The 13769-nt window shown below is 44.5% G+C and overlaps 1 protein-coding gene across 1 annotated transcript in view; it reads left to right on the top strand.

The window, feature by feature from the left end:
- The first annotated feature begins 1738 nt into the window (after positions 1 to 1738).
- The window catches only part of myo15b (myosin XVB), a 42445-nt gene continuing 30414 nt past the window's right edge, over positions 1739 to 13769 (top strand). The window contains exons 1-15 of the mRNA XM_037082583.1: positions 1739 to 3820; positions 3989 to 4165; positions 7815 to 7879; positions 7993 to 8056; positions 8721 to 8830; positions 8963 to 9037; positions 10067 to 10160; positions 10285 to 10388; positions 10504 to 10567; positions 11900 to 12013; positions 12149 to 12310; positions 12401 to 12514; positions 12591 to 12649; positions 12853 to 12976; positions 13079 to 13174. Coding sequence (XP_036938478.1) covers positions 1754 to 3820; positions 3989 to 4165; positions 7815 to 7879; positions 7993 to 8056; positions 8721 to 8830; positions 8963 to 9037; positions 10067 to 10160; positions 10285 to 10388; positions 10504 to 10567; positions 11900 to 12013; positions 12149 to 12310; positions 12401 to 12514; positions 12591 to 12649; positions 12853 to 12976; positions 13079 to 13174 — 3489 coding nt within the window. The 5' untranslated portion in view covers positions 1739 to 1753. The remainder of the gene's footprint in view (positions 3821 to 3988; positions 4166 to 7814; positions 7880 to 7992; positions 8057 to 8720; positions 8831 to 8962; positions 9038 to 10066; positions 10161 to 10284; positions 10389 to 10503; positions 10568 to 11899; positions 12014 to 12148; positions 12311 to 12400; positions 12515 to 12590; positions 12650 to 12852; positions 12977 to 13078; positions 13175 to 13769) is intronic.

Raw genomic sequence — 13769 nt, 5'->3', positions numbered from 1 at the left:
TAGTCATTTTCAAGTTTCATGATATTTCTTGAAGCACTGTCACTGTCTAAATGCTTACGGCCTGCACTGAGATATTGACCATGTATAAATGAGGCCAGCATTCCAGCACTCACTGTCAGAATCTCCCTCTCCCAGAGGAAAAAGCCAGGTAATGAACCCTCTTCTCTCCTCTGTGCCTCTGCCTCTCTCCTCCATCAGCACCTATTGTTGATCCATCCAGGCAGCTCCTCTCACCTTTCCTCCCAAGCATTCACCAGCTGGCCATATGAATGCCAGCAGAGCTGCATGACCTGCCAGATAAAGCTGTATTATTCAGAAGGTACTTAACTGTGCCACTGTGTGTGTGTGTGTGTGTGTGTGTGTGTGTGTGTGTGTGTGTGTGTGTGTGTGTGTGTCTCTGTTGGTGCACGCCGGCTCACCTTTGTCAAAAGGGCCATTGTGTGCGTGTGTGTGTGTGAATAAAGTGCACACAAACCTTTCCTCGCTGTGTCTATTGCATATGTGGTTGTGTGCCTTTGTGTATTATGTCAGTGGGTGGGATATTGGTGTGTAACTTCCCCTCAGCTCCCCTCTTCAGCATGGTGCTTGTTCGTATCAGTGACACCAGCTCTTGAGGACAAGTCGGAGCATTTTGCAGCCCCCCAGCCATGCCTGGGTTTCACCTGAGAAGCCTGGTAAGCCATATATTTGCTCTACCCCCAAGGTGTGCAGGCTATACAGTTACATTTAGATGGATCTAAAGATAGCCTTTCACTGCGGTTTAGATTTAACCTGCAGATAATTGCTGATTTTTGCTGCCACAAAACGAACAAAAGAGTCAGTTTCATCCAGCATGAAAAAGGTTCAAAGCAACTTTGCAAGCATTTTTGCCTCTTTTGTGCTTTTGCCATGTTCACTGTATTGATGTATAGCTGGGTTTGTCTTGATAGAGATCTAATGCAGCCTTCAAACAAAACAATGAGGTCAGCCGAGGCTAAACTAGGTCTGACCTCGGTGTCTTTAGCCTCCGAACAAGGGTCAGCGACTTCAAGTGTGAAACCTGGGCTAAATGCTGACAGGCTGAGCTGAGGACCTGGTTTCACTGAGTTTGAAAGATGTGTTACTCAACTTACAGTCGTTCTTTCATTTTATTGAGAGGTTAACTTGTATATAATAGTGTGTTTTTCATAAATTTATATTTCCATATGCTCTCTACTAAAATCGGAATGTCCATTAATTTCTTTGTCAATATGATCTCAAATTACAGAGAAAAAAATAATTTATACGGTTCTGTCATTCTATAGGTAATTCCATTACTGAAGTATTGACCACAATGTCACCGGTCAAGTCTCAAGGTAGAACAAATGCCACAAGACAGAGGGCAGAGGCAGCGAAAAAAGGAAATCTACCGAAAAACGTGAGACACAATGGTTCCAAAGCGTCTCACCCGCCTTCTAAAGTGCATAAAGGAAAACGAGAAACTCCAGAGAATTCACCAACTCTGGAGGACGGAAAGACAGATGTGGTGAAAAGCAATAGAAGGAATAAAGAAAATCTACGTAAAAACGGAGACTCAGAACAAGATGGACCACAGAAACAAGGGGGGAGGACATTGGGAAATGGGACAACTGCAAATGGGAGATCACAACTTCAGCGTGATAAAGATAGCAAGATCACAGGCGACACAAACAAGACCACCAAACTTAAACCCTCACCGAAAACACGTCAAACCAAACAAGGGGGAATCAAGCCTGGGAACAAGAGAAATGACAAAATGTCAGAGAGTGAGGAAGAGGAGGAGGATGAATCAGAGAGCGATGCAGAAAGCTCGGTGGAGGTGACGGGGCAGGGAACCAGCAGTGATGAGAAGGAGGAGGAGCAAAGAAGTAACAGAGAGCCAGCTGAGACCCAGGGCAGTGAAGAGAGCAGTGAGGAGGAGTCTGAGGCTTCAGACACCCGAAGAGATACAGAGCAGACAGCAAACGAGGAGTCGGACAAAGAGCTTTCAGAGGAAGCCAAATCCAGAAGTGACTCTGAGGTTGAATCGGTCGCATCAAGTGAGGAAGAAGAGGAAAAAAAGAAGGAAAGTGAAGAATCTGAGGCAGCGACCAGTGATGGGGGCGAAGACCGAGAGATAACCCAGGAGGACGAGTCTGAAAAGCCAAGAGCGGATAAAGCCTGCAGACGGCCCAGACGGACGCCGCGTCCCTCAAAGCCATCACAGGGGTCCAAATCCAAGATGTTTAAAAAAACGAAGGCAGATAAGCAGGCGGAAAAGGCTGAGAAGCAGAGGGCCAAAGCGGAGAGGCAGAGGTTAGAAAAGGAAGCCAAACAAAAAGCCAAGGAAGAAAAAAAGAACAAAAAGAAGGCAGCAAAAGAGGAGAAACCCAGCTCTGCAACAGGGGAGGCTCAACCACCGAAAGGTCTTTCCCTCAACAAGGCAGAGACAGCGAAAGGCAAGACCAAGTTAGCAAGCAAAGCAAAACATATCCAAGAGAAAGATGCTCTCGTGGAAGCTGCTTCAGTTGATCCTGAGGCTGAGGAAGGAGAAGAGGATGATGAACCAACATTGACCAAAGCCATTAAAGGCCAAAACAAAATGATGCTTCTCAAAGCCAAAGGTAAAGACCTTAAAGCCATTCTGGAGCCTGAGGAGGAACAGGACACTGGAAGCACTGTCAAAGGGCAGCCAAAGAGCTTCCTCTTGGGGAAGGCCAAGATGGTATCTCTCAAACAAAAAGCAAACAAATTGCTTGTAAAGCCCGAGGAGGAAACACCAGAGTGTGAGGCCCTTGATGGGGGGTCCAACAAACCCAAGGAACGCTTGATAGCACGCAGAAAGGGAATGACGACTCTCCGCCGAGTGTCCGGTTGGATTCAGAAGAGCGTCCCACGGGGATTAAACTTGAGAAAGAAGCTGTCTGCCTGGAGTAAAGCAATCGGGGTCTCCCGCTGGCTCTCCCTTCGGGCGATAAAACAGAAACAAGGTGCCAGAAAATCAAAGGGCAATATCTTCAAACATAGAATGGCCATGACGGTTGCCAGTAAAAGCAACCTGGGGAATAAGAAAAACAGGAGCTCCTCTGCGGACAAAGAGAAAGCCAACCTACAGGGAAAACCAGGGGAGGGAGGGGAGGAAGCCGTCCTAGCTGGTGAGAAAGAGGTAGAGGCCAAATATGCTGTAGTACTTCCCAGAATGAACAAACTGGGCAAGGCAAAGGCAGTCGAGCTGCCCCAGGCCGCTCCTGGACCTTCTACTCCATTAAGTACCACTGGGTCGCCAGGGGAAGTCATTACATCGGAGCCCAAACCTCCAAAACCAGGTGCTAGGCTGGTGCTCCCTGTCAAACCGGATCTCAGCCTCTTGAAGTCCATCAAGAAGCCCTTGCCAGGAGGGTTAACTTCAGGTGGCGATGTGGCAGAGAGGAGCCCGGCGTCCAGTGGCCCACAAGAAGTATCATCCAACACTGCGGATAGAAACAGGAGAGCCGGCCTGGAAAATCAAGATGGAGTCAGTGTGCTGCAGGCTGCACGAAGGAAACTGGACCCCTCTCAGATCAACTTGACCAAGATGTCCTTATCAGGGGGAACAATGGGTGGTGGAGCGCCTCGAGCCAACCGACCAGACCCAGAGAGAGAGACCGCAGCTGGATTGCCCAGGTCCACGACTCAGCCCTTTCCAAATGGGGAGGCAAGTTCAGCGATGACGGGTGTCCGGTCCTTGTATGAAGAGGAGGCAGACAGGGAAGTGGCCCAGCTGATGGGGGAGGGTGGTATATACAGCATCCCCCAGCCGGAGGTGCACTGGGCTGGGAACCCACGGATGAGTGGAGACCCTCAGGTATGTGTGTACTTTTGGTGGTTCAATAGAAATCATGTGAATGAAGCCTTAGAGAAATAAAACTTGCAGGACCAGCTCTGGAGTTTCAATTGAATCAGTGCGATCCAATGATTCTTTTGAGGTCCTTGATGTGTCGTTGTTGTGTGTGTGTGTGTGTGTGTGGTTCAGGACTGGCTGCGAGCTGAGAACCTGCTGCCTCACCAGACAGTGGAGAAGCTGACCAAGTGGACAGTCTATGATGATGGGGGCCAGGCCAGGACTGTTCCTGCCCACAATGGCAGGGGCCCCTGGGAATCAGAGGACCCCACCCAGGAGATGCTAGAGAGTCGACTAGTCAGCACACAGGTATTGCTAGTAATTATTAATAATTACTACAAAAAGGCATAATTATGATGCTGAGACTCTGGCATTAGAACCAACCCTGAACTTTGGGTTTCCTGTTATTTTCATCCATATCGACTGAGCTCTTTTCTCTACATTCAACATCAATAGATTACATCTCTAGATTATAAAATTATTTTTATGGGGGTGGGATATCTTTCACACAATGTTGAAACTAAAACAGTTTTTAAAAGTTTTGTCAGCAGGTGATTCTAGGGGAAGGCTCAATGATCTTTTTTATATAAACATGTTGGATCTGTTTCAAATGTTCCCTGCTCTATTTGGCTGTGTCTTATATACTTCTGACAGACGTGTGGAAGGTGGAAGTCTGGTGGAATGATTTCCTGACACCAATAATAATGATAATGTTGTCACCTTTCCCACACTAACTGCAGTCTGTGTCCTCAGAGGAGGTCTAATGAGGTAAAATGAGAGAAAACATCACAGCCATGTTGGCCCTAGATTAGAGATTATTAACAAGCGTACCTGTAAACACAGCCTAACTGGTTAGCAAGCTGCTAACTCATATAGCTACAGCTCTAGGTAGACTTTAATGATTACATATTAAGAACTTAAAGACATGAAGTTATGGACGTGTTTTATTCTCACTGGAGATTTTCCTCAATTGTACTAATGTGTAAAACTGTGCTTATGTCTAAAGAACCACAAAACAATTTTGAAAGAAGCATAGGAACAGCCCACTGATGATGTCAGAGGTCTGTGATTCGCTGATCACAATGTTGATCAAGGAACGCAATTTGCGATAATGATCCAGGAACATGTCCACATCATGTGGGTGTGCATGCCCTTAAAAGAACCATTTTCCTGACACAGTTGCAGTGGTTTGATTGTGATTTAAGATAGTTGTGTCTGTTGTAGTCTACCTTGTTGTGATGTGATGATACAGCTGCTTAGCTACTTGTGACTGGCAGCAACCTCTGTAAGTACCTGGAGCTTGTGCTTACTATCAGCGTAGTGAATGAATATAGTTCCAGGGCCTCCAAGTGAGGGGGATCCAATCTGCAGAATCAGTGACAATGGATACACCTCATGATACATTTCAATAACTTCCTGCAGTGGAGAACCTGAACCTTAACAGCTCAGAGTGTATGTGTTTGACCTGATGGTACTAGGCCCAAAGAATCATCTGTATCATTCACTTCCATACCATTTGTAATAGCAAAATGGCTAATAGCTGTCTAGATGACTTGCTGTGAGTCAGTGTTGGACAGACAGAATAAACACCGTACTGATCAACTGATTACACATTCTGCCATGTGTTTGCATGCTATTAGCAGGGAAAGGCTGCCTTGAATATTATCCCTGATACAGCATGTCGCAGCAATCCTAAAACCTGGAAATAAGTCCGCTTATTTGCACCTTTAGTGGCGATGTCGTGTGACGGTGATGTAGTCTGTCATTAGCTTTTTACTTGCAGTGATTTTGTTGATGCTTCAAAATTCACAGACGTGGTGTTCATCTGTGAAGATTATCAATTTGTGTCAGTATCATAAGCTTGTGTGTGCCACAAAGAATATTTTCAACAATAATCCAAGATGAAATTCAAAACCCCCATAGGCTTATTGCTGAGGGAAACCAAGGCTAACTTCCAGGTTAGCCTTAAAAAAATACATCACCCTTCTGTTGGGTGCCTATTTCAGTCGCATTCTCCTCCCTTCTGCTAGCTACCTGTTAGCTCTGTCTAAACAAGCTAGCAGCTCTTACGTTTTGTTTTGCAGGGATCAATTCATGTTAATGCCACGCCTCACCTCCAAACATGTGTTTCCCCCGAAACAAGGTTCTTACACCACAGAGAACTGTGATTGCTTTAAAGAAATACAGACAAGGTGTTACCAGAATTGGAAGTGGTCTATGGGAGAATAGCTATAGACCACGTCACTGTGTTTGTTGTTTACAAGTTGTGGGTTGAAAACCCATGCACCATGAACCAGCTCACATGCAATGTAACTGTCAACTGTCATGGTGTTGCGTCAAAGCCTATACATCTAATTCATCTAAGATGCATGTCTGATGCTGTCATATCTAATTAAGAATGGCCCTTTCACTAATGATTGGTTGGATACCTAATTTACCTGTTGAGCCACAGACTATAGAAAACGGCAACTTGAATTAATCACAAACTAGCAGTTAGTCTGATATGTGGCCTTTGTGTAGAAATCAAAGACACAAGCAAGGCAACACAATACTTCAGTGATTCCCAAAGTGTGGGCTGCTGCCCACTGCTGGGCTGTTAAGGCGCTGCGGAGAGGTCATTCACAATACATAAATAAAACGTGTTTGACTTTCAATTTGTTGTTAAGCTTGAAATTACCAAAACATATTTATACTTGTTGAGTAATATTGTAAATATTTAAGCAGAACTAATAAAACAAGGTAGTGAAATTACAGTTTATACTTTATCTATGTCACATGTTTTTTTTATCTGATGTTGTGCTTAAGACGGTTTCCTATTAATATGTGTGCCATCTAGCAACCTAAACCTGCACCCATGGGTGGTATTGCAGAAAACTTCATTCTAACCGATATGGAATAAATAATGATTGGGTATCAGACTTCGACACAACACTGGAGAATGTTTCATTGTATCAAAGAAAGGGAGTTGTGATCTCGTGTTGAGAGATACACACGTTTGCAAACTGTTGTGTATAACTGGGGCGGCTGTGGCTCAGGGGTAGAGCCATCTTGTAATTGGGAGGATGCTGGTTCGATTCCCCTGGTCTGCATGTCAAAGTGTCTTTGGGAAAGATACTGAACCCCAAACTGCTCCTGATGTGCTGGTTGGCACCTTGTATGGCAGCCACCGCCATCAGTGTAAGAATTACTGTAAGTTGCTTTGGACAAAAGTGTCTGCTAAATACCCTAAAATGTATTTGGATGGATTATGAATTTGCATTGCATTGCCTCAGGATAACCTTCAGATAGATTTATTGTGTTTATGAATGAACAAATAGAAATCACCGGCCAGTTTTCTACCTTGAATTAACTGTTGTTGATTCCATTTATTATCTGTTCATTCAAATTCTAGCACTGGTCAGCTTACTACTTGCCATTTGACTAATTCCTTACACTAGTATATCAAAATGCATTTAGCTCTAAACTACGTTTATACTAAAGAGACAACCTTTAAATTCAGTAAAGTTAATCTAAGGTGGATTAACGGCTGAGGGTTGGAGTGTCAGTTTATCAGTTCTACTTCGTCACTTATAGCGGTGTGCACACAAGACAATAGGACATAAAAGACTTGCTGCTGGTTTATTCATTTCAGATACAATAGAGCATACAACACACTGCCACACACAGCTATGAGATTGCAGAATATCAGCTATCACCCTGCTCCACAGTGGATTGGTTACCTGCTGGGAAGAGGAAATGAGTGGACCAGACCATTGGCAGCAGCGAAGTGCATCACCCAAACACATGTTAAACCATAAAGGACTCTCGCATAGGGCTTTGACCGTAGACTGTGACTGTGAGATGTTTGCCAGAGAAGAGGGTTGCTGTGGAGAGAAGATGGGAGCAAAGTTGTGTGAAGTTTATGGTCCTAACTGGAGCGTGGTGGGACTGAAGTTTTGACATCATGTCTGTTCTTCAGGTGGTGATGCCCGGCAGCAAGAGACTTATAGAGGTTGATGAGGTGGAGGATCTGTCTCAGCTTGAGTGAGTACATACACACACACACACACACACACACACACACACACACACACACACACACAGTGCCCACAGTACAGTATAAATATGCACCTTTTCCTGTTGTCCACTGTTCTCAGAGAGGTGTGCGAAAGCTCTGTCCTTCTGAATCTGAAGAAGAGGTTCCACCGTGACTGTATTTATGTAAGTTACACGACTGACTTCATGCTCTCTTAAGCCTTTTAAAGCAGTTCAAATAAAAACTCACGAAAATGTTAAGTTACGCTTCTTTAGTTGAAACCATTAAAATAATTAATGTGTCATTATCAGCAGAGTGAGGAAACAGTGGTGTTATTTTATTTGCTGTGTTGCAGACATGTCCACTGAAGTTGGCATGAACCAGTCAGCTCCAGTCTGTCCTATAACTTATACCATTTTAGACTACAAGAGGTGATAGACCAATAAAGGATTCTAGGCCCTGGTCAGAGCTGCTGTAAATCACCTCTGTATTGTATCCCCTGTCTTCAAACTGGCGTCTGTTGGCCTCAGATGCTGTGATCAGTCCCAGTCTCATGTCCACTGGGAGGCAGCCGAAATGTTGGGCTGTGTTGTGGTCCAGTCAAACTCAAATCAGCTAATAGGGCCGCTGGTTCCATGGTGAAGTAGCTAATGGAAGCTAGCTACAGTCAAGAATAGTTTTCGGTGATACATGTGATATATGTGCATCCGAGACTGAGAGTGAACCTCCGCACTCTCACTTTAAACTGTACTTCTTTGCTAAATTACATTTTCAGATATTTTTACTCCCACCATGGCTAATTGTCTTACAGTGAGCTTATACGCCTGTTGCATTTTCTTTTTTTTCCAGACTTACATTGGAAACATGCTGCTGTCTATTAACCCCTTCAAGCCCCTTACCATCTACACAGAGGAGCTCAGACAGAAATACCAGGGCAACGAGCAGCATAGAAACCCACCGTGAGCAAACACACTGTTGTACCTTATTCTACTTTCTCTTATTATACATATTGTCATAACAGGCAGCAAGTGTCTCTGAAATAATTTCATCATTTCATCATGAGTGATGCTTTCTGTTGTTCTCTGCCTCAGCCATGTGTATGCCATAGCTGACACTGCTTTCAGTCAGTCTCAAGCCTCCTCACAGGAGCAGTGCATCATAATAAGGTACTGACAAATACACAGACCTCATCAGTTTGATGGTATATTTCTATGATGTTTAGCAAAACTCTGTTTTTTTTTCTTTCCTGCCTCAGGTTTAACAACAAATGCTCCTTTCCATCTAATCATAATTTAGACAGCTACATATATTTTTTAAATTATGAGCCCTCTTTTGTCTGATTATTTTCTTCAGGCCAACAATGAATGCATTTACTAGCAGGTATTGGGTGTAACAGCGCGTGATATATCTTCTTCCTCTGTGTCACAGTGCTTAAACACAGTCCAAAATCAATTAAAAACACATCAATTAGGAACACTATTGTACAAAGCCCCCAAAGGGCCCTAATGTTTTTTAGGACTAGTCTTGACTTACCTTGCAATATGTTTTCTAGTTTCCTCGCAGTCATTTTTGGGTTACCTCACAATCCTTTTGCGTTACCTTGCTGAGCAACATCACAATAAAGTTTTTCCTTTCTATTCTCTCTGAGCTGTGTAACTATGGATCTAACAAAGTGTCCTTCCTGGCCTCTGCCCCAGTCTTCTGCTGCCCTTGATGAGGTTACTTGTCCTCCATAGATGCTCATCACTGTCGGAGTGTCTCTGGGCTCATTGGATAAAGCAGACAGGCAGGCCGCTGCAGGGCTGCCCTGCTGCTGCTCCACCCAGCAAGCCTGCCTGCTCCACCTGAAGAGCCCAGAGACATGAGGGTCACAGTACATTAACGTGTTTGCATGCAAACATTAGCATGTAACTGAACACATCGCAGCGTCACAGCACTGCTTGCATCATTGTCGAATTATTGTAATTTTTTACGTAACAAAGTATAAATCTAAGACTAAGCAGTGTCATTGGATGCCTTGGTAGTTTAGGGGTTAAGGTGCCAACCTTGAGCCACAGCACCCCTGGTTTGCAAGAAGATGAGGAACCTTGTAGCATGTCATCTCTCTACCATCAGTTACCTTATACATGCATCATATGTACAAAAATACTTTTAAGAAGATGTCATACTTCAGGTAATCTATATTCCCTGTGTAGTGGGCAGAGTGGTTCGGGGAAGACTGAAGCTACCAAGCTGATAGTCCACTACCTCAGCTCCATGTATCAGGGCAGAAACGACAACCTGCGACAGGTAATTCACTGAAAGCACAGGGGAACACCTTCACTGAACAAAGCAGAGTGCTGGCAGGTGGAGCTTCCAGTCCTCCCTTCATTTCGGTCTTGATTTCATTTCTGTCCTTCTCCTCCTCAACCAGCCCATGGAGGTCTTTCCCATCCTGGAGAGTTTTGGGAATGCCAAGACAATCCTCAATAACAACTCCAGCCGCTTTGGCAAGTACCTCCACATCCACATTCTCCAGTGAGTCAACCTAACGATATTCTCTGAGGAACAGTGTCTTCCTTGTGTTGCTCCCGCAAATGGAATCTGTCGCAGCTGTTTTATTTGTCAACTGTTTTCTCATCTGGGTTGACAGTGGGGTCGTTGTAGGGACCTCTTTGTCGAAATATCTCCTTGAGAAGTCCAGGGTTGTCTTTCAGGTGAGAATACTGAGTGAGGTGTGCCGCGTGCTTTCAACAGACGTCGTGAAGGAATCCACGATGTTCCACTTGCTGGAGAAGCAAATTTAATCCGATTCAAACACACCTTTGGTAATAAAACAACACATCGCATTGTCTTTCGCACCGACAGTACAGCGTTCGTAGGGCTGCTATCCAATTTGTCTTTGTGTAAACAACTTTGTGACTGGCTTTTTGCCTGATTGCTCTGTCCATCGCTTTAGTCCAGACTGAAATATCATGGCAAATGTTCAACGGACTGCTATGAAATCTCTCTCTCTGTCTTGACTGAGGTAATGTGACAAAGGTTTAGAGGAAATGCCATAACATTTGGTACAGATGTTCAAGATCCCCAGAGTTTGAATCCTGATTTGTGATTCCACGACTTTCCACCCAGCACCACCAACAGATCAAAGTTTTATCTCAACGAATTAAGTATGTCCATTTTCATTGGTGATCCTCTAACTTTTCGTCAAGTGCTACCAGTAAGTTGACGTGTTTGGATTCAAAGTGAAACGTCTGGACACATGTTGTATGGATTGTCATGAAAGTTGTTACAGACATTGCTGTTTCTTTCTCTGCAGCATACATGGCCATAACTGTAATGGTCACCTTTACTTTTCCACTGTGCCTGAATAAAGAAAAACTCCACCCAGAAATGAAACTTCAGTCATTATCTGCCAGTGGAAAGTCGAAGGAAGGTTCACAGTCCTCAAAACATTTCTGGAGCTTCACAGCAAAACAGTGTTGTAGCATTCTCCCGAACAGCTGAAGTAGCCAGGACTTGTTGTCATCCAAGTCTCCAGTGGACAGCCATATTGATTTGAAGAGACGTTATCTACACGCTCTTTGTGAAGTCGAGTATGCGCGCCGATGAGGTGCACAATAACGGTTTTGGCTGAGCAGCCACAGGAAAGATTTCTGCTTGCAATCTGGGATCTTGTGACCTCTTGAGACTTGCAGCACGCTGTATGGTGTTTCTTTTCAAGACACTTCAGCTGCAACGCTGTTTTGCTATGAAGGTCCAGAAATGTTCTTTGGACTACGGAACTTCAGCTGACTTTCCATGGGTGTGAGGAGATTATGACTGAATTGTCATATTTGGGTGACTCTTTCCTTTAATGGCTTACAGAGCCTACATTATTCATCCTTTCCTAGTAGCATGGAGTGTAAGTAAGCCACTAATGTGTGCGCAGAAGTATTTTTCATTAAGCTGTTGTTTCTGGTAAGCTAATTTCTGCTGTGAGTAGATGGTCATCAGAAGTCGTGAACTCGTTCAGTGTCACTGGAGGTCTTGTCTCATTTCCCTCGTAGGCCAATGAGGAGAGGAACTACCACGTGTTCTATGAGCTGCTGGCAGGTCTGAACGACTGGGACAAACAGGAGCTCTACCTGCAAGGAGCCGAGACCTATTACTACCTGAACCAAGTACATCACTCATCAATGAACTCAGACTACTCTCATCTCTGTTTTTTTTTTTTTTGGTTTTTTGTTTTTTTTACAATATTTCCTCCCCCTTTTGTATTTGTTATACATGTCGCACATTTAGTTTTTTCTCTCTAGGGTGGTCTCTGTGAACTGAAGGGCAAGCAAGACAAGCAAGACTTCCAGCTTTTGGTTCAGTGCTTTGAGACCATCGGCCTGCATGCTGATCAGATCTCCACCGTCTGGGCCATCCTCTCCTCTATCCTGCAGCTCGGCAACATGTGCTTCAGCTCATATGAGGTGCGTGTGCGTAAGAGAGGGAGATAGAGAGAGTGGGAATTGGACTGATCAGACTCTGATATCATACATCAGTTGGTGTTTTTGCTTCAGAGCGAGTCGTTTGAGGTGGCTCGCATCTTCAGCGAAGCCGAGGCCAGGAGGGTCGGCTGTTTGTTGCAGATTCCCTCCGAGGCGCTGCAGACCGTCATCACTCACAGAGTCACAGTCAGTAGCCTCTCGTGCGCCTGTTACCATCCGTGTTTCTGCACATGTGCGAGCTGATGAGCTGTCTCATCCTCAGGAGACGACCTATGACAGGATCTACTGCCCTCTGTCTGTGGAAAGTGCCATAGAATCTAGGTAAGAGGGTGTCATCAAATGCAGGTGTGGCTGGATGTGCAACTAGCAGATACGTCCTTCAAAGCAAAATAAACCTAGAGCTAAGAGATCTGTCCACCCATCATGCTTTGTAGAAGCTCCTTTTCACATGCAAATTTGTATACCTTTAACTTTTAACTTTAAAGGTGCACACACCACTCTCCTCACTGTCACATATTTTGCAGAGATGCCATCGCCAAAGCCTTGTATTCGGTGCTGTTTGACTGGTTGCTGGAGCAGATCAATGACTGGCTCAGTCCCACAGAGATGGACAGCACCGTGGGTATAGTGGACATCTACGGGTTTGAGGTTGGTGTCCTGCGTGGACTGAGATCTGAAAACTTTGAAAACAACAGAGCAATCGCTCTGGGATGTCGGATGTGACGCCACGGCTCCTGCATTCTCCCACAGGACCTCGGAGTGAACAGCTTTGAGCAGCTGTGTATCAACTTTGCCAACGAGCAGCTGCAGCACTTCGTCAACAAGGCAGTGATCTCCCAGGAGCAGGTCAGTCGGTTGTACACAAGATCCATGTAGATCGACTAACAGGGTGCATCGTTCCATTAAGCCTTTATTTCTAAATAGCCTATGAGCTGTGACCAAAAGCTTTATCAATAGTTGATTAGTCATTTGATAATTCAGAAAATTCATAAAAACAGGTTGTGTTTAATGTTAAAACCCACAACACGTAACTTGTCTTATGCTCTTAACTACAGGGATGATTGTTCATATTCAAGTTAGACTTATTACCCTTATAAATGACATGTACACGGTAATCATTTTGGACTTATTAGGAAGTGAGAAAACAATTTACCCTCAAATTGTATAACAAGTAAGACACTGCCTGGCAGTAGTTCAAACTCCTCCTCAACTCCGGCTCCACAGCTTCCCATTAACGCTGAGTCTGCAGTAATGACTGATAGAGGACTGCATGTGTTGCAGCAGTTTACAGCAGTGAAGTTACTGAACTTATTACCGTTCCTCTAATATCAATGCCAACCATCCAGGTAGGAGCCCTGGTTGATAATGTCAGCCTACAAATCACTGCTAATGGACAGGTAAATGAAGCAGTGATGCTCCATCTCCGTTAAATAACTGGCAA

The sequence above is a fragment of the Acanthopagrus latus genome, chromosome 20, assembly GCF_904848185.1.
Source record: "Acanthopagrus latus isolate v.2019 chromosome 20, fAcaLat1.1, whole genome shotgun sequence".
Lineage (NCBI taxonomy): Eukaryota > Metazoa > Chordata > Actinopteri > Spariformes > Sparidae > Acanthopagrus > Acanthopagrus latus.
The sequence above is the reverse complement of the archived record's forward strand: the minus strand, read 5'-3'. Positions and strand labels throughout refer to the sequence as shown.